General features: G+C 42.5%; 1 protein-coding gene across 3 annotated transcripts in view; it reads right to left on the bottom strand.

The window, feature by feature from the left end:
• Positions 1-21,578, bottom strand: part of DYNC2H1 (dynein cytoplasmic 2 heavy chain 1) — a 694,454-nt gene that overhangs the window by 339,290 nt on the left and 333,586 nt on the right. For all 3 annotated transcript variants that reach the window (XM_077484358.1, XM_077484357.1, XM_077484356.1), the window contains 3 exons: positions 20,394-20,513; positions 12,261-12,395; positions 7,366-7,509 (listed from right to left, as the gene is read on the bottom strand). In XM_077484358.1, the coding sequence (XP_077340484.1) occupies positions 7,366-7,509; positions 12,261-12,395; positions 20,394-20,513 (399 nt within the window). The remainder of the gene's footprint in view (positions 1-7,365; positions 7,510-12,260; positions 12,396-20,393; positions 20,514-21,578) is intronic.

Below are 21,578 nucleotides of genomic sequence, written 5' to 3' on the forward strand. Positions count from 1 at the left end.
TCAGGGTCAGTGGTCAGTAGGAAAAGGAGTAATGCTTCATCATTGGTATTAGTTGGAGGAATAGTGCCTCATAATGGTATAAATGGGAGGAATAGTACCCCATTATTGGTCTCAATGCAATTAGTAGTGGTCCATTGTTGGTATCAGTAGTAGGAAAAGTGCCCCACCATTGATACTAAACAAGGAGGAGAGGCACCTCTACGTGTAGGAGTTAAAAGCACTTTATTAGGTCATACAAATGGCAACACACATGTGTGAAGATTTCAAAGGGCACATCTGTAGGTTATGCGTCCCAAGAACTGATAAGGTGAGCAAGTCAAAATGTCTCCATTCCTCCGCACTGATCTGTGTCCAGAACTGCAGTTCCCCGCTTGGTTGCCGTTAAGGTTGGAGAGACGGAAAAGCAAGTCTAGTGTACCGTGACTTTCAAGGATTCTGTTCTATTGGGGGTGGCAGGCTTCACGATTTTTGTTAGCCGTCTATCCCAGTTGTATTGCTTGAGAAAGGAGCGTGGCTGCTGCAACACAACACGCAGTGCGCATGAGTCATCCCTCCTCACCGTTCCGCCACCTGCACACCAAGCCTCACTTTGGCTTCTCCACACTGTACGGCCATCTCTCCAACCTAAATGGCAACCAAGCGGGGACTACAGTGCTGGACAGAGACCAGAGTGGAGGAACGGAAACATCTCGACTTGCCCACCTTATCAGTTCTTGGGATGCTTAACCTACAGATGTGCCCTTTGAAATCTTCACATGTGAGTTGCCATTTGTATGACCTAATAAAGTGCTTTTAACTCCTACACTTAGAGGCTCATCTCCTCATTTACTTTAAGCTCCGCTGGAATCTGGCTTCTATTCCTATGTGGTGGCCCTTAGTGTATGGACTGTATCCTACCTTATACCTCATGGACTTTTCATTGGGTAATAATATAGAGCTTTAAGTGTTTGGGACGTTTACTTGTTTTCCACCATTGATACTAGGAGGAGAAATAGTGCCCCATCATTGGTATCAGTGCAAGAAATAGTGGCCAATTATTGATATTAGTGGGAGGAATAATGCCCCATCATAAGTGTCAGAAAAGTGCCACAAGGGCTGGGTAAAGGCTAGCAAAGAGCTGGGCCACAGTTTGGAGACCACTGATCTAAGCTGGGGGAATCAATGGTGGAGAAGGATCTGGGTGTCTTGATAAATCATAAGTTTAATAGAAATGCCAGCAAAGTCATTTCTTGTATTAAGAGAGGTATGGACAGCAGAGTGAGAGATATCATTTTGCCCCTGTACAAATTATTAGTAAAACCTAATCTGGAATATGCAGTTAAGTGTTGGGCACCAGTTCACAGAAAGAAAAATCAGTGATATCAGGGAACTAGAGAAAGTGCAGAGAAGGGCAACCAAACTGATAAGAGGCATGGAAGAACTCAGCTATGAGGAAAGATTATAGGAACTGAATTTGTTGAGAAGAGAAGATAAATGGGGGGATATGATCAATATATAAACTTGGTGTTGAGTTATTCATTTTAAGATCATCCCCGAGGACAAGGGGGCACTCTTTATGTCTGGAGGAAAAGAGATTTAATCTAATTTTCTTCACAGTAAGAGCCGTAAAAATGTGGACTAGACTTCCTCAAGAGCTGGTTCTGGCTGGCTCAGTAGATTGCTTTAAAAAAAGCCCTGGATAATAACATTTATAGGTAACGTTGATCCAGGGAATATCCAATTGCCTCTCGGGGGGATCAGGAAGGAATTTTTTCCCCCGCTGGAGCAAATTGGATCATGCTTTATTGTTTTTTTTTTTTTGTTTTGCATTCCTCTGGATCAGCTGTGTTTAAAGGATTGTATGATTTTTTTTTTCCTCTTTTAATGGTTAAACTAGATAGACTCGTGGCTTTTTTTCAACCAGACTAACTATAGTATGTAACTATGTAAGCTGTTCAGTATGGATCAAAGATTCCGAACAAAAGAAATCTAACAGTTTGTGCTGTGAGAGCCAGAGATGCGTGTTTATATTTTGGAAACTGTATCATGCAGCTCTAGACCAAAGGAACTGTGTCTGATAAATAAAAGGTTTTACTATATACATACTCCATATACATGTTTTATTTAGCAGTAGCATACCTCATCTAAAGTCCCAATATTCTTTTTTCATGCATTTATTCATGTGGACTGCTTACTTCAATACAATTTCTTTACATTGCACCCAGCCTGTATTTGTTATTGCTGCCACACCCACCTATATGCTCTTACCACATATTTTTTAGATTATTGGTTTATTTTTGTATTATTTTATTAAATTGCGCAATTGAAGCAAAACTAAACTCTCCAATCAACATTAACTATTTTCAATCCTTATACTACTAGCCTTAGTACATTACATTTACTTGTTTTAACTTTTTTTTTTTACATTTCTTCAATTGGTTCCAAAAAAATGTCATGCATTCCCTGGAGTCTTCATGGACTTATTTTTTTGTCTTCTAGAGAAGGGGCTTTCTCAGCTAAAAACACCCTCCTGCCTGCATGTCTGGGCAAAGGTCAGATGGAGTACAGGAAGTAAATGCTACATGAATCATCTACTCTTAAGCCGGCCATAGACCGTTCGAATCTCGGCAAGTTCAGCAGGATGTACCAATATTGACCAATCGATCAACTTGGGTACAACCAGCCTGCCGGATTTTACATGCGATTATTACAAGCGGCTTTTATAGTTGCTAACAATAGTCATTGTGTTCTCCCAGCAGAGACAGCTTCCGGGATTTCACTGTCAACACGGTCTGTGCTGATGTGGGACTCAAATTTTATTTTCTGCAACCCTTGTTCTAAGCCCTTGTACACACGGTCGGACATTCTGACGGAAAATATCCGATTGGACCGTGTTGTCGGATAATCCGACTGTGTGTGGGCTCCATCTGACTGTTTTTGTCTGAATATCCGACGGATAAAGTTTTAGAGCTGGGCTATAAATCTTTCCGACAACATGATCCGATCTGACTTTGTCCGATTGTGTGTAGAGAATTCCGATCGGACAAAGTGCCACACATGCTCAGATCAAATTCCTAGACCAAAGCTATTGGCTATTAGCCTGAACGTAGTCCCGTCGTAACGAAATAATGTCGTCACGTTACGTTCGATCAAATTTTCCGACAACTTTGTCCGTGTGTATGCAACACAAGTTTCAGACAAAATCCATCGGACAAAATCAGACGGATTTTGTTGTCGGAATGCCCGACCGTGTGTACAAGGGCTAAGATGGCCACGGCTAGAAATGCTTGGGGGGTTCTAAACAAAATAAAGCTTGGAGACATGCGAGGATGGGTGAGTTTGCTGCGAATATTAAAAATTATTTAAATGGCGTTTTCAGTTTGTGGTGCTCAGATACAGTTAAGTTCTACTTTAAGTAAGGAACATTTTAAGGCCGGTCCGAATGCTTCAAAAGAACTTTGAAAATACTTATTTGCATTTTAAGAGGCAAAAAAAAAAAATTCATACAGTGTACATGACGTGTACTTAACCTCTTGTCTGAAATGTTAAGTCATCAGAGCCATTGCTCTTTTTAAATGGTTTTATCCCTGGCACATTTTCTTTCTTGATAGTCTTTTGAGGTGTTGCTGACTCTCGCAAAGGATGGGAAAAGAAGCAAGTGGAAATATCAGGCAGAGCTTTTGATCCAATAAAGGTGGCACAATGTTTGTCCTACTTTTAAATAATTTACTTGTTAAAATGGAAATTTTAAATTCGCTTCACAGATGGCTTTGCAGCACAATAAATGCACACAGACAATGGCCAGAATCCTTTAATGTTAAATTCCCTGAAATGGTCAACTATAAAAACTTATAACGGTGTATAATGTGCAGAAAACTACTGCTGCCTCTGTGTGCCCAACATGAAAGGCGGTGATAAAAATGGAAACAAAGCTTTTTAAAGGAAGAAATAATGCATATTGAAAATAATTATGTTTCTAAATAACACAACAAATACCCTAATTCTACCCAATTCTCGTCCTGGCGAATTGATATAGAAGAAAAGGCTGGAACTCAAATTTACTTGTCAGGAGCCGTGGCAATGAGTGTTACTCTACCTGCTCCCCAAAATTAGTATATAGCCCACTTCCTGTTCCCTGCCCCTGCTATTTAATGGATGGGGACATAGGAATTTTCTATTTTGCTGGGAGCCACTGCCCTTGGGATTACTGTGTATGCACCCAAAGGTATATAAAGAGCCCCGTCTGAACTGATAGTGCATGGACCCCGTACTGGAGGGCTGTCTCCACTTCCCTATATGAATAAAAATGTATTTATGAAAACCTCTGTGAAAAATGTGTAAATGTGAATATTATAAAAATAAAAATATAGAAATAAAATAAAATAAATATAAAATAAAAATAAATATAAAAATACAATAAAATAAGAAGGAAATAATATAAAAATAATAATAATAAAAATAATAAAATAAAAATAATAGAAGCTAGCAATGGAGGACATCCACTATAGAGGAGACACCAGAAGACACCAGAGAGGAGGAGAAGGTAAGGAGAAATGCAGAGTAAGGTCTAGTACACACGATGAGATTATGGAACGAATTACTATTTTTTTTATTTTTTTTGCATGCTATTCTCCATTTAAAAAAAGAAGAGGTTATTAAAGTACAAATATTCTTGTATAACAATTCAGAAGTGATGTTATGCTTTGAATTGCATTTGTATTGTATTTTTGGATGAAAACTGTATTGATTAAATTAAAAATGAATGCTCTGGTATCATACGATACTTTTTTTTGCGATTGTCGCTTCAAATAATTTTGTACGATCGCTTCAATTTCAAAGCAGTATTTTTCACCTGATTTTCACCGGATTTTCTGATTGTGTGTACAGGCCTTAAGGCATGACAAGTGCTGCTTTTGGTGGTACCAGAACACTGCAAGCCCTCACAGTTACTTGTGTTGGGCCCTTCTGTGAAATATATCAAAAGTTGTAATTACATACCCCAGTTAAACAGGGGCAGAGAAATTGGACCTTGGGTGGTGGTGATGCCACAACACTGTGACCCCCCGCACAGATACTCTTGTTGGGCGCAGAAACAGGCCCTGCTGTGAAAAATGACTGCCAGTTTCTTGTCCTTATGTGGCACCTCCTCTCTCTAGGCTCACGTTACTCCCTTCCTCAACCTGGGAGCCAACATCGGAGCCTTAAAATTGCTGCTCATCCTCCAGCAGCATATAAACGACACTGTGGTTGAATAATTCTGGAGACTCCTCCGTGCATGATGGTGGGGCAACATAAAGAGTAAATGTGGACAAGGAGCAGGTGGAATAGGCAACTCTGGCAGCTGCGTTGGAAGGCAAACTACTCTGAACCTGGGTGACAGAGGATGAGGATGGCTTTGTTATCCACTCCACCAACTCTTTTGCATGTTGTGGGCCAGTAGCAGCAAAAAAGGACAAGCGTGCCCCACGGCCACCTGCAGAGGATGCACTATGTCCATGACCAGAGGCTGCTTGCCCTCTTTTAGTGGGTGTCTGCCTCTCCTTGGTGGCCTTCCGGACATGATGTATTTTTTGTTTTGCAACGCCACACTACACTGTATTAGATACTGTGTACACCGCCTGAAGTGTATTAGAAAGTGTACAATGGCTGCACTGTATTGTATACACCACCAGAAGTGTAGTAGAAACTGTACACACTGTATTATATACTGTGTACACTGCCTGAAGTGTATTAGAAACAGTACACCACAGAATGCACTGTAGATATAGGCTACACAGAATGCAGAGCATATATTTAATACAGTGCCTGGTTTCTATTAGAAACTGTACACACTGTATTAGATACTGTGTACACCGCCTGCACTGTAGATATAGGTAACATGGAATGCAGAGTATATATATATATATATATATATATATATATATTTTTTTTTATACACCGCCTGAAGTGTATGAGAAATGGTACATCACAGAATGCACTGTAAATATAGGCTACACTGGATGCAGAGTGTATATACATATGTACACACACACACATACACATGCACTGCCCGCACTGACTGAATATCGAATAAACACTGAATATATAGTCTATGCTAAATGCAGAGTATATATATATACTAGACTGACTGTATATTTATATCAAATACACTGCCACTAACTGAATAACCTGCCTGCTTAATCTAATTCAAGCTATCTCTCTGTCCACTATACACAGTCGCTCTGTAAGCAGCCTTACATAGTGTGGTGCGTGGTCATAGTCTCCCTGAGCCATGATTGGCCAAAGGCACCCTGTCTTTGGCCAATTATGGCTCTCTCAGCAGGGCACGCTGTGATTTACCAAAGCATGCAGGTCAGATGCATGCTTTGGCCGATCATCATACAGCAATGCACTGCGATCACACAGTGCATTATGCGGCGCTCGCATGTTCTGCGAACGCCCCATAATGTTTGGTTAGTTTTAGAACAAATGAACACCCAATGTTAGAGTCCAACTTATGTTCGACTCGAACCATGGGCTCATCCACAACAGGCACGGTAGACTCTTTTTGCTATAAGGCAGAGGAGTCCAACTCATCTGGTGAGTGTGGATCTTTATACTACCACCAGGAGGTGGATGCATTGACACCGAGGGGACACTGAGCACTATAGCAAATATTTTTGCACAAAGAAAAGACTCTGTTTTGAGCAAATTATCACTATATTCACTTTAAAATTACAGTCACTTTATTATATTGATATATCATTAATTTAACTTATATTTGCATTTGGTTCATTTAGCATATGTTTGTAATGTACTACTGATATTGTTATATAGTCACATGTCACACTGATCATGCAAGTATATAGAGAACAACAGGATTTCTATATGAGTATAGTCATAGAAAATCATCAGCATTTAGGAAAAGCAGATGCAGTCCATATTCTATGTCAATATCACCTTGCCCCATAGTGGGGACAATACTGGATAGCAGCGGCCCCATATTATTGCTACATACACCAAGGCGCGAGTGTCTTACTATATCGATAGGGTGCGACTTGAAACTGTCAAAATTGCACCGGTTCATCTCAGAAATGTATTTTGGCCGACATGAAAATTTACTCAAACTTAAATGCTGTTATATCCACTGTAATTTTATATAAACGAATAAAGTTATTTTCATAGTGACAAGTTTCTTCAGGACAGTGTGAAAGATGAATTCTACTTGTCAAGACATCAGGTACTGGTTTTTACAAAGCACTTTAAATTGTGTGCCCATAACTAAATGATATGTTGTCATATTGCATAATGAGGCATGAAGCTTGAATGTCAAATTATTCACCTTGCTGCTTTTAGAACAGTTAATTGAGTAGAGAACATGCCATGTGGCTGACAACAGAAACATACCTGTTTGCTAAGCAAAGTTCGTTGAAAAAGTCTCAGGAAAGCGGCTAGACTAAAGCGGTACATGTTATTTATTTTGGATAAGTCACAGATAATGAAGTACATCTTGCTGGCACTTTCTGCCAGAGGAAGATAGGCATTCCGCTCCTGCAGACAGAAAGAGAAGACATGGGATGAAATCACATGTTAGGCTTTTACTGCCATCTAATGGTCAATCAAGAAAAAAAAAAAAAAAAAGTTGACAAAAAATCCAAATGCACTTGTCACTTTTAAAATATCTCACTCAACAATCAGTTTGATGTACGGCAAACCTTTTTATTTCAGCACAAATCACTATTTGGTTAGCGCTTCAGAAAAAACTAACTTGTCCATTTTAGTGCGTTCACCCCACCTCACACCCTCCCCCCACCTCACGCCCTCCCTTCTATAAATTCTAGGAGGACTGCTGAACCTCTCTACTCTTTCCCCAGCTCAGACATTAGCACTGAGCTTCAGGCAAATAAACTTATATTTACATCTATTTTTCAATAGCCACAAATAGTAGTATAAATTGAATGCGTGTGCATCAAATACCTTTATAAACCCAGGTATTACCTAGTAAAAGTAGTGGTGCTATAATTACTGTGCTGCACTTAGCCTGAGCGGAGCTGTAGTAGAGATACAGCAGTTCCAACCACTGCTGACTGTTATACAAGTGGCTGATGGCCACATTGTAATACAACACAAACCTAAAATGAGATTGCACACAATATAATCAAGCACTGGAAACGGGCCATTACACTTGCCAGGGTGAAAGCCTGAAGTCTCTGAAGCAACTGCCTGGATGGTAAGAGTTCCAAGTGTAATCCTGAGTCTCAGCAGCATTAAGTAATTGGATCTTTAAAACAAGGCAGACATTTCACTGTGTCCAATTTGTCAAAAGAGAAGTACCAAGGCATGTGTCAGGAAGCCCATGCCAGCAACCAAGATGGTGGTGACAGAATTTTGGTTCCCGTGGGGAGATTGCAGAGGGTGCGCTTGCGCGCACGCATCTGTGCGTACACGCTAATTGTAACAGCCATGGCACCAAAATGCCTATTTAAACAGGGTCAGTACCTGGACTCAGTCCTGCCTGCTGTACAGCGTTCCCTGATGGCTTGCAATTACTTACCTGACTTCCGTTCCTGTTGTGACCCGGCTTGCTTCCTGACGTTACTGTTTGCTGCCTGCATCTGACCTTGGCTTGTCCTCCACTCTGCATCTGCCTGTTCCTTCTGCCACTCCGCTGCCAGCCCGTTGATGACCCTGCCTGTATCCTGACTCCGCTTCTGCCTCAGCCTCTGTTCCTGACATGCCCGCTTGTGTATGACCCAGCCTGCCTGTACCTGCCCTCTCTTCTCTTCAGCACTTCCGCCTGTGGGGTCCTGATGCCTGCTTGTTCCAGCTTCCTGCCTATTACTGTTCTTGGGATCCTACAGACATCTCTACAGCCTGGCCCGGAGTTCCGATCCAGCTCAAGGTTCAGCGATCCTGCCAAGCACTCGTGCGACTCTGCATCTCGGCGCTCCCTGTCAGCTCTATCAGGGGCTCCAAGTCAGAGCTGTAAGAGAGGCCGTCCTCTGCATATCAGGCTCCATCATCGGGCATGTGACAGCATGAGTGAAAGCATTGCTGATACTTAAAGTGGATGTAAACCCGATTCATGAAATTTGAGCTGGGCACATATATCTGTAGTGTTTTCTTATCTCTCTTCAAAGCCCTGTGTCAAGTGGCTTTCTCCTGTTCCATTCTTCTGTTGCTTCTGTTATCAGCCTGATAACTTCTGACAAGTTCTCTGACAACTGTGATAAAACCAGGCTGAATTCTGTGTCAGGGTGGGTGCTATAAACAGATTAGCAGAGAACTGGTCTATTTACAGCACAGCTCCACAATATGGTGTGGGGGGGGGGGGTGCCTTTCCTCCAATTATCTGTCTCACAGTGTATGACAAGAATCCACACCCACATGTGAATCAGGAAGAGAACATTCTAAAAGGATGTGCACTTTCTAAACATATATATATATAAATGTGAAGACAGCAGATATACATGCAAAACTTATGTAGGGAGATTTGTTTCATCTCTGTGTATCATCTGAGGCTGTTCACTTCCCTGGGTATATATGAGGGGTTACATCCACTTTAAGCAACCAAACCCTTGGTTGCATCTGTATGCGCCAAGTGAAAAGAAAATATAAATAAGCTCCTTCCATCCAGCCACTTTTAGCAGGCATTTTTGCTTGGCACCATGCAAAGTATTTCAGCTGAATAGATGTCCTTTGTGTGCCTGTGACATTAGTGAACTGCCAATTACAACTGAAATTGCTGCTTACAGAATTTGCTGATCCCCAAGAACATCAGCTAGGCATTCCGCTATAGTCCTGTTCAGACTGCATTATGGTAGACCAAGCCTCACATAAATCTTTCCATATTAAGTGTGGGCAAGCTAAGTATTGTGTAATTAGAACACTCACAATTATTTGCTAACTGTCACAGCATTCAGAGTACTCCGCAAACAAAAAAATAAACAATCTCCTGCACTCAAGTGTAATGGCAAAAGTGAATGCCAAAATTGCACTCTCCTTGACAGCGCCTCCATCTGCTTTTCTTACTAGAAGTACATCTTTGTTCAGGCATCACTCAGGGTAAGTAACTACTGTACTTCCAGGAATAATATGCTGGATTAGAGTTTACATGAAAATCCTGGTGCCTGTGCAGTTACCTGGCTGTATATACACTTATGGTCTCACAAAGATCAGCCCTCTTTAACCTCTAAATTGGTGATTTTCTACAAATGTAAAATGTTGCACAGTGAAACTTCGGATTGTGAGTAAAGCGGTATACGAGTGTTTCGCAATACGAGCCATTTTAAAGAAAAATTCTAACTCGATTTGTGAGCGTTGTCTCGCAAGACGAGCAGGATTCAAGCCGCTGGGGTGTACCATATTTGGCCAGAGGTGCGGAGGCGCCGGCGATGCTCGGAGATGCCCCAGCACCTCTGGCCACATGCAGTACTGTATACACTGGCGCCCCTGTACCTCTGGCCGCATACAGTGCTGCGTCCACCAGCAGTCACTGTGGAACAAATAATCTGAGTTTCCATTGATTCCTATGGAGAAACTAGCTTTGATATATGAGTGCTTTGGGCTACACGCATGCTTCTGGCATGGATTATGCTCGTAATCCAAGGTACCACTGTAGTCCGATTGTAGTACTGACTGACTTAGGAAATGCCCCTCCCTGGATGTAGCCAACTGATGACAACCTACACAAAATTACTTGTATGGAGCACAAGCGCTGCTTTTGCATTTCAATATGTTTATTTGTTTTAGCATAGAAAAAGTAACAGATGACACGTGTATATAGATGTCCTTAGAACGTGTTTATATAATACAGTCCAATATATACAGCGTTGTGCTGTTATTCACATGAAATTAGGTACAAGAAATAATAAATGTAGAAAGTATTGTGGTCCAAGATAAAGAGTGAATAAGACTGGAGAATGTGGCTTTAGCACTTATTCTAAGTAACAAATTTTATTAGGCCCCTTTCACACTGGGGCGGTGCGGGCCCAGCGGTAAAGCGGCGCTAAAAGCGATTATTGATTGGTTTTCGCAAAAGTTATAGTGTTCACAAAATAGGGGATAGTTGTATGGCATTTTTATTTATTATTTTTTTTACTAGTAATGGCGGCGATAAGCAATTTTTATTGTGACTGCGACATTATGGCGGACACATCGGACATTTTTGGGACCATTGTCATATATACTGCAATCACTGCTATACAAATGCAGTGATTCCTGTGTAAATGACACTGGCAGTGAAGGGGTTAACCAGGGGGTGGTAGTGTAGGGGTTAAGTGTTCCTAGGGGCATGTTACTAACTGTGGGGGGCTGGGCTTTGTTTTAGTGAACACTCATCTCTGCTCCAATCACATGGAGCAGAGATCAGAGTCACTTGTTGCTAGGCAGAACGGGGAGATGCTGTTTACATCGCCATCTCCCCGTTCAGCCTCCCTGTGAAACGATCGTGGGTATTCCTGCGGCGATCGCGTCCGCGGGACCCACGACCGGACTCACAGGTGTCCCGACCGGCACGCGAGCGCAACGGCGCGTTCGCGATGGCAGGGCGGCATTTAAAATTGGACATACCTGTACGCCAATATGCCTGCCCATGTCATTCTGCCGACGTACATCGGCGTGTGCCGGTCGGGAAGTGGTTAAACGAAAATCATACGCTCTGGTATCGTATGAGAAACGTTTTCATGATTGTCTCTTTGGATAATTTCGTATGATCGTTTCAATTTCGAAAACTTTTTTTTTCACCTGATTTTCTGATCGGGCCTTAAGGCATGACAAGCGCTGCTTTTTCATGATACAGTTCCAGCTTGAAACTGTATACTGGAACATGTCAGAAATAAAGATTTGTAAAATTACTGCAAGTTCCACTTCAGATATAGTTAGATACTGCTAGGACTTGGGTGGCCTCAGATCAACAATTTACACCTATCCTAATAGGTCAGAATAGATAAAGGAATAACTTCAATATTGGAATCTGCGTGTAGTCCCACATTTCCCTAGGATGTCACAGATGGTCAGGTCTACCGAAATAACCAAATCTGCCCCCTTTATAATCTGTGTTAAATCTGCTGATGTAAAGAGGCTTGAACGTGTTAACAGTGTGTCAAGTTCTGGGCTCCATATTAGACATTCTATCATTGCAAGGAAATTAGTCAAGAAACTTATGAGTATTTTGTCTTTTTAACAAAACTTCATTGTGTTCTTCCATTGAGTTTTTCTTGTGTTCACAAAGTGCGATTACAACCTAAATGAAGTCCCGAAAAAATATTTATTATATAAGTGACTGCATATAATGATAGTACCTGATCTAGAGAAACCTGCAGGTTGTTTGATTCACTAAGAGACTCCTGGATGAGGGCACTGCTCGCTTTAGTCTGATTCAAGGAGTTTATCAACTCTTTATTCTCCAAAATGTTTCCTTGGGAAGTTGCCAGTGTCTGGAAGAACAGGAATATCAGAATTATAGCACATAATCAATTATTCTGTATATGTTTGTGTGTATGTTTGTGTGTGTATATATATATATATATATATATATATATATATATATATATATATATACACACACACACACACTACACACACAGTGTCAGAGCCATCACTGTATTTACATGATAGATGTGTCTCCCTCTCTCTCTCTCTAGCTATCTATATATCTATATATAATATAATATAATAATGAACACTGAATATAGTTGGCACTCATAGGTCTTTCAAAAGAGTATAGAAGTAATGTTTCAGTAGGTCACAGCCCATATTTCTCAAGGCTATGTATTGTAAAAAACAAAACAAAACAAATGTAGCCTGGGTTTTCATTTGTGCGATGTAGACACCGCATGTGATTCGCACAACATTCCTGTGAATATCATATGCAATGTCTATGAGGTGCGATTTCAGCCATACATTTTTTGTTTGGCTGAAATCACATCACATCCGCACCAAAATGGTGCAGGATCCTTTTTTCCCCCTCACCAGAATTGCATTGCAAGGGTGTTCACACCCATGCAATACAATTCCGGGAATCACACTGTGTTTTGCGCTCTGTTTTGGGGTGTCGTTTGGATAAACTTGAAACCCAGCGCAGATCTCATGGACGCTGTGCAATTGCAATGCAATGCAGGAAACGCACAGGATTCGCAGAATTTTTGCCACACCGCATAAGTGTGAACCAGGGCTGAAAATGGTTGTAAACCTTAAATGTGAAATCTGAAGAAAGCATATATTACTATAGTTTTTACTTGCCTCTGTATAAGGCACTAAGTGTAATTTATCTCTACTGTCCAGTTCTTATTCTATCAGCATGACTGAATTCTAACACATTTTCCTGACACTGAGTGTACGAGGGCGGCTGCAGGGGCTTCGATCTCCGGTAAGCAATTCATAATGAGCTAGTATGCTATGCATACTAGCTCATTATGCCTTTGTCTAGCAGGTTTTTTTTTGTGTCCTAGGGTTTACAACCACTTCTATTTTCCTTTGGCAGACCTATGACCTAGGATTGATTGTTGCTGGTACTACCAATATATATATATATATATATATATATATATATATATATACACATATATATACATACATATACACACACATACACACACACGCTCATGCCAAGTTTTGACAAGTTTTACCACCCCTCAGTCAAAAAAAATATACAGCGGAAATCGCAGTGTGCTTATGGTTTACTGATAGAGTTAGAAAAAAAGATCCAAACACATTACAATAGGTCACCTTCATCAAGGCCAACCATATGATCTTGGTATTAAAGAGATTATGCAGGAACAAGATAAAGTTGCCTGTAAGGAATTTGGACTAATGCATCTGACATTGTTTAAATAAACCTTTAAGGGCACCATGTTTTCTGCAATGGATTCATTTAATTGTGTTTGGCATTATCTACAAAAAAAATAAAAAATAGGAAACTTGTGAAAACTTGGTATTAAGATCCTCATTGTCACTTTATTTTTCTAAATAAAAGGTTTTTACTACAGAACTAGGAGGAAGCTAAAAGCAAGAGTGAGCCCAAACAACAACCAGATGAAGAATACGGTGCCTTAAAAACATATTCATACCGCTTGAAATTTTCCAGATTTCCAACCAAAAACATCAATGTATTTTTCTTGGGGTTTTATGAGATAGACCAACACAAAGTGGCACACAATTGTGAATGGGAAGGAAAATGACAAATGGTTTTCAATTTTTTTTTTACAAATAAATATGTGAAAAGTGTGGCGTGCATTTGTATTCACCCCCCCCCCCCCCCCCCCGAGTCAATACTTTGTAGAACCACCTTTTCTTGCAATTACAGCTGCAAGTTTTTTTTGGGGATGTCTCTACCAGCTTTGCACATCTAGAGTGACATTTTTGCTCATTCTTCTTTGCAAATTAGCTCAAGCTCTGTCAGATTGGATGGCGAGCGTCTGTGAACAGCAATTTTCATGTCTTGACACAGATTCTCAACTGGATTTAGGGCCCTTCTAACACATACATATGTTTTGATCTAAACCATTCCATTGTAGCTTTGGCTGTATGTTTAGGGCCGTTGTCCTGTTGGAAGGTGAACCTTCGCCCCAGTCTCAAGTCTTTTGCAGACTTTAACAGGTTTTCTTCTAAGATTGCCCTGTATTTGGCTCCATCCATCTTCCCATCAACTCTGACCAGCTTCCCTGTCCCTGCTGATGAAAAGCATCCCCACAATAGGATGCTTCCACCACCATGTTTCACGGTGGGGATGGTGTGTTCAGGGTGATGTGCAGTGTTAGTTTTCTGCCACACATAGCGTTTTGCTTTTAGGGCAAAAAGTTAAATTTGACCAAAGCACCTTCTTCCACTTTTGCTGTGTCCCCCACATGGCTTCTCACAAACTACCAACGGGACTTCTTATGGCTTTCTTTCAACAATGGCTTTCTTCTTGCCACTCTTCCATAAAGGCCAGATTTGTGGATTGCATGACTAAGGCCGCGTACACACGCGGGGACTGTTCGCTCAACTTTGTTCGTCAAACAGTTTCAGCGGACAGTCCGCTCAAAATTAGCATGGACGGACTTGGCCACACACGACGAACGAACAGTCCGCTGAAACCGTGCGCGATGACGTGAACGGCACGTACGACGGGACTAGAAAACGACGTCCTATACACTGCAATGCAAACTTCGGCGTGTAAATCCTTTCTGAGCATGCCCGGAACTTAGTTTGACGAACAAGCCTACACACGAGGGGACTGTTCGCTGAAACAAAGTTTCAGCGGACAGTTTTTCGGAAATTCCGAAAAACTTTGTTCAGCAGACTGTTCGCTGAAACTGTCCGCTGAAAGCCCACACATGAGCGGACTGTCCGCTGAAACACTGTTCAGCGGACAAAGTTGAGCGAACAGTCCCCGCGTGTGTACGCGGCCTAATAGTTGTCCTGTGGACAGATTCTCCCACCTGAGCTGTGGATCTGTACAGCTCCTCCAGAGTTTCCATGGGCCTCTTGGCTGCTTCTTAGATTAATGCTCTCCTTGCCCGGCCTGTCAGTTTAGGTGGACGGCCATGTCTTGGTAGGTTTGCAGTTGTGCCATACTCTTTCCATGATGGATTGAACAGTGCTCCGTGAGATGTTCAAAGCTTGGGATATTTTTTTAATAACCTAACCCTGCTTTAAACTTCTCCACAACATTATCCCTGACCTGTCTGGTGTGTTCCTTGGCCTCTATGACGCCGTTTGTTCACTAAGGTTCTCTAACAAACCTCTGAGGGCTTCACAGAATAGCTGTATTTATACTAAAATTAAATTACACACAAGTGGATTCTATTTAGTAATTAGGTGACTTCAGAAGGCAATTGGTTCCACTATATTTTAGTTAGGGGTATCAGAAAGACGCTGAATACAAATGCATGCCCCGCTTTTCACATATTTATAAAAAAAAAAATTGAAAACCATTTATCATTTTCCTTCCACTTCACAATTATGTACCACTTTGTGCTGGTCCCAATAAAAACATTTACGTTTTTGGTAACATGACAACGTAGAAAATTTCAAGGGGTATAAATACTTTTTCAAGGCACAGTATGCGCAGCAATGGTAGGAAAACCCTTACATTAATAGTTTGTCATAACTCTGGAATATTTAGGCCCAATAGTATACGGTAAACTCAGAACAAAACAATGTACATCTAAAAAACTAGTCCCCAAGGTCCAACCATATTTAAAGCCCTGCTTCATAATATTAATTCAACGTATTTTAAAGAAAAGTTTAATTCAAAAGCAAAAATGTAGTATATTGCAGGTTACCAGTCCATTAGGCCTCATGCAAACTTGAGCTTAAAATACTGCTTTCACAGGTATATGAGATTTCTACTTTCTCTCCCTCTATACTCCTCTCCATGTTAATCTAAGGCCGCGTACACACGGGCGGATTGTCTGCCCAACTAAGTTCGTCTGACAATCCGACAGACAGTCCGTCCAAACTTTTGAATGAACGGACTTGCCCACACACGGCACTTTTTGAGCGGACTAATACGGCGGACTAAGTCCGCCATACAATCCGCTCTACTTTTGAAATGAACGGACTCGCCCACACACGCAGAGGAAAGTCCGCTCATTTCGAGCGCGTCTCCAGGTAGGCGGGGCCCGCGAAGGAGCCGTCGCTGACCCCGCCGCCTGGAATGGACTTAAAGGGGAACCCCAACGCCGAAAAAAATCGGCGTGGGAGTGCCCCCCAAGTCCACAACAGACCCTTGTCCGAGCACGCTACCCGGCCGGCCAGGAAAGGGGGGCGAGCGAGCGCCCCCCCCCCCCCTCCTGAGCCGTACCAGGCCGCGTGTCCTCAACATGGGGGGTGCCTTGGGGAAGGGGGGGCCGCGCGGCCCCCCCACCCCAAAGCACCTTGTCCCCATGTTGATGAGGACAAGGGCCTCTTCCCGACAACCCTGGCCGTTGGTTGTCGGGGTCTGCGGGCGGGGGGCTTATCGGAATCCGGGAGCCCCCTTTAAGAAGGGGGCCCCCGGATACCGGCCCCCCACCCTATGTGAATGAGTATGGGGTACAATGTACCCCTACCCATTCACCTGTGAAAAAAAGTACAAAAAAAAACACAACACAGGGTTAAAATATTTTATTGCACAGCTCCGGGGGTCTTCCGTCTTCGGGGGTCTTCTCGCCGGACTCCTCCGCTATCTTCTTGTAGCTCTTTTGCTAGCGGAGGAGCCTGGCTTTCTTCCTCCCCGCCGCCGGCCTCTTCTCCCGACTTCGGGGGTCTTGTCCCCCTCTTCGGTTCTTCTGCCGGGCCATCGCGCCTTCTTATAGCTCTTTTACAGGCGGTGGCCCGGTCTTCTGTCGCCGCTGTCGCCGCCGCCTTCCATTCTTCTTCTTCTTCTTCTCCAGGAGATGTTGCCTCGACTATCTCTCCGGCCGGAATGCCAGAGCCGCGCTGCGCGGCCACTTATATAGTGACAATGGGGCGGTGTCACATGGTATATGTCACATGGGTTGGTGTCACATGGTGATGTCATCCCTTACGATGTCATAGTCCCCATGTGACATCAACCCATGTGACATATACCATGTGACATATACCATGTGACACCGCCCCATTGTCACTATATAAGTGGCCGCGCAGCGCGGCTCTGGCATTCCGGCCGGAGAGATCGTCGAGGCAACATCTCCTGGAGAAGGAGAAGAAGGAGGAGAAGGAGGAGAAGGAGGAGAAGGAGGAGAAGGAGGAGAAGGAGAAGGAGAAGGAGAAGGAGAAGGAGAAGGAGAAGGAGAAGGAGAAGGAGAAGAAGAAGAAGAAGAAGAAGAAGAAGAAGAAGAAGAAGAAGAAGAAGAAGAAGAAGAACGGAAGGCGGCGGCGACAGAAGACCGGGCCACCGCCTGTAAAAGAGCTATAAGAAGGTGCGGTGGCCCGGCAGAAGAACCGAAGAGGGGGACAAGACCCCCGAAGTCGGGAGAAGAGGCCGGCGGCGGGGAGGAAGAAAGCCGGACTCCTCCGCTAGCAAAAGAGCTACAAGAAGATAGCGGAGGAGTCCGGCGAGAAGACCCCCGAAGACGGAAGACCCCCGGAGCTGTGCAATAAAATATTTTAACCCTGTGTTGTGTTTTTTTTGTACTTTTTTTCACAGGTGAATGGGTAGGGGTACATTGTACCCCATACTCATTCACATAGGGTGGGGGGGTCCGGTATCCGGGGGCCCCCTTATCAAAGGGGGCTCCCGGATTCCGATAAGCCCCCCGCCCGCAGACCCCGACAACCAACGGCCAGGGTTGTTGGGAAGAGGCCCTTGTCCTCATCAACATGGGGACAAGGTGCTTTGGGGTGGGGGGGCCGCGCGGCCCCCCCTTCCCCAATGCACCCCCCCATGTTGAGGGCACGCGGCCTGGTACGGCTCAGGAGGGGGGCGCTCGCTCGCCCCCCTTTCCTGGCCGGCCGGGTAGCGTGCTCGGACGAGGGTCTGTTGTGGACTTAGGGGGGACCCCCACGCCGATTTTTTTCGGGGTTCCCCTTTAAGTCCATACCAGTTGGCGGGGCCAGCGACGTCTCCGTCGCGGGCCCCGCCTACCTGGATACCCGCTCGAAATGAGCGGGAAAAGTCCGCTCATTTCAAAAGTTGGGCAGACTGGCACACACACGGGCGGATTGTCCGCAGATTGTCCGCCCAAATGCGAGTCCAGCGGACAGTCTTTCCAACATTCCGAAAGACTTAGTCCGCCAGACTGTCCGCTGAAAAAGTCCGCTGAAGCCCACACACGAGTGGACTGTCCGCTGAAATGTGTTTCGGCGGACTAAGTTGGGCAGACAGTCCGCCCGTGTGTACGCGGCCTAAGTGTCCATGCACACTATAGGCATTTACAAAAGTTTAGAAGCAGAAATAAACCCCACCATTTGTATGTTCAGGAGATGCTTTTGAGCATAAAAAACACTTTTTCCTTTTCCTTCACCTGGTGATCTGGCCCTATTTTTTTAAACTTCTTTGACAGGCCAAGCTGTCCACCAAAATTGGCAGTTAGAGAGTTGAGACAAGCCTTTTAACACCGGCAGCGGTGTTTATAGTGGTCAGCCTTTATTCTTTTAGGTACAACGTTTATCTCAAAAGAAAAGAAAATGTTGCTGTAACTGCTTAAAACTGTGTTGACTGGAGCTCGGCACTAATTTGTTAGTTAAGTCCATCTAAATCTAAAAGTCTAAAGCTAGCCTCTCCCCAGACTGAGAATGCTGCTGCTGGGTGTTTACGTTGCTCCTCCATCCAGAGTGGGGGCAACCTAAGGCTGGATTCACACCTATGCATTTTTAGTGCTTTTTCCTTTTTTCAGATTTGCACTACAGAACGTATTCCATAGGAAACCATGTTAAATGTTAAAAAGCACTAAAAATGCATAGGTGTGAATCCAGCCTAAGACAGGAAGTGTGTTACTATCAAATAATGAGCAAAAAAAAAAACACAGCACTTGGAGTAAGAAAGAAAGAAAGAAAAAGAGCAGCTCGCACTCAAAGTCAAGGAACTCCAAGATAATCATATATGGCAGTGCAGCGCTAAAAAGTGAATATCAAGTCAGAAATTGAACACAAATTACCATACATATAACATATAATGTCCATAAAAGTAAATAGCAACTATGTAGGAAGAGTCCACAAAACCAAGGTGTCAAAAGCCTCCTTTGTGTTCCGTGCAACAATTACGATGGGTGAAGGAAAGTAATTTGTGAAAGGAAGATCCAATTCCGCACCTAGCGACACACACTGCTTACCAGATGTAAATGACCACTGAATTACAACATATGGTCCGACAAGGCGTAAGGAAATGAAGTCATACATAGTTGCCATTTACTTTTATGGCCATAATATGTTATATATTTATGGTAATTTGTGTTAAATTTCTGACTTGATATTCCCCTTTTAGCACTGCGCTGCCATATATACGAGGACGTGCGTTACTGACCGGATCACCAAGTGAAAAGAAAAAAAAATAATCTTTAAAAATTTTAACCACCGCATTTAAGAATTGGTAAGCTGTACTATAATACATTTTTGGTTTTGGCTTTAGATGAGCTTTCAGGATTGTTTCTAGCACATGCTACTCATATACTGTAATTTTGTTTTATATACCTTTTTATACTTTCACTGCCGTATTTCTAAGCAAACCCATAACAGCAATAAACTGGAGAACTGGCATTGATTAAAGGTTAGTTTTATATTTTAAAGGGTTGCTTAGTTACAGCTGTAAAAAACAACAACATATTATAAAAGCTATAAAGAATTCTGTGCAACTCAGTCTTCTCAGATCTAGATGTTCATTTTTTAACAGATTACATTTTCTCAGCAACATTTGTAGATTAAAAAGAGCGTTCAACAGAACCAAGCAAGGTAACCCTCGCTTCTGTTCTAAAGCAGCCCACAAATCACACCGGGACCCACATAAAATAAACACTGGCTGTAAATGAAGTCGCTTCTACATATTTTACCTCCAGGAGAGACCCTTCCAGCTTAGCCAGCTGAATTTTCTTATCTTCTTCTTGTTGTAACAATTTGGTTTTCTGCTCTTCAAGGTCCGGTTTTTCATGCTGAATGGTTAAGGCTAAAAGCTAAAACACAAAATTTCCATGAATTAGCACATATGTACCATCGACAACAATAAATCAGGAAATTCCTTACGCAGCACGCTTTGTAATTACAACACATGCTTTCCCTACTTCTTTTAAAGTACTACATCAAATAATTTGCATTCTTTTCACAGAAGCCCTTGGTTTTCCAAATACATTTGCAGCATATGATTGTCTGATTTCTCAAGGGTGACCACATGTGACGTATTTCTCCAGTGCAAACTTGTAAGATGTAAGCACAAAGGAGTAATTATTACAAGCTAGATACACATTCTGCATTTCTAACAATAGAATCAACCATATCTACATAACAATGTTCTAAACAAAAAAAATACAAAAAAGAAGAAGCCAACAAAGCTAGGTATAGTCAGATATGCGCTTCCTTCCCTTGCTCCCTAAAATGTATATGTAATAATGAAATCATTCTATAGCAGAGAATTTACATTTTAGCAACATACAGTGAGGGACAAAAGAATTTGATCCCCTGATGATTTTGTACATTTGCCCACTGACAAAGACCTGATCAGTCTATAATTTTAATGGTAGGTTTTAACAGTGAGAGACAGAAAAAAAAAAAAAAAAAAGTTATAAATTGATTTGCATTTTAAAGAGTGAAATAAGTATTTGATCCCTATTCACATAACATGACTTAGTACTTGGTGGCAAAACCCTTGTTGGCAGTCACAGAGGTCAGACATTTCTTGTAGTTGGCCACTAGGTTTGCACACATCTCAGGAGGGATTTTGTCCCACACCTCTTTGCAGATCCTCATTAAGGTTTTGAGGCTGACATTTGGCAACTCAAACCTTCAGCTCCTTCCCCATATTGTCTATGGGATTAAGGTCTGGAGACTGGCTAGGCCACTCCAGGACCTTAAAGTGTTACTAAGCTCACAACAGTAAAATCTTTCTGTATATTGCAGCATAGCATGCTTGTTATACTTAGTGTGGAACTTAAGGGGTTAATCCTCTGCACTGTGTAATTGCATTGCTGTTTTATCCTGTATGCACAAATCCTCCCCCTCATGCACTGTCTATCTGGGGAAAG

Source organism: Lithobates pipiens, unplaced genomic scaffold (assembly GCF_037356315.1).
Source record: "Lithobates pipiens isolate NorthernLeopardFrog02 unplaced genomic scaffold, aLitPip1_a1.2 Scaffold_16, whole genome shotgun sequence".
Taxonomy (NCBI): Eukaryota; Metazoa; Chordata; class Amphibia; order Anura; family Ranidae; genus Lithobates; species Lithobates pipiens.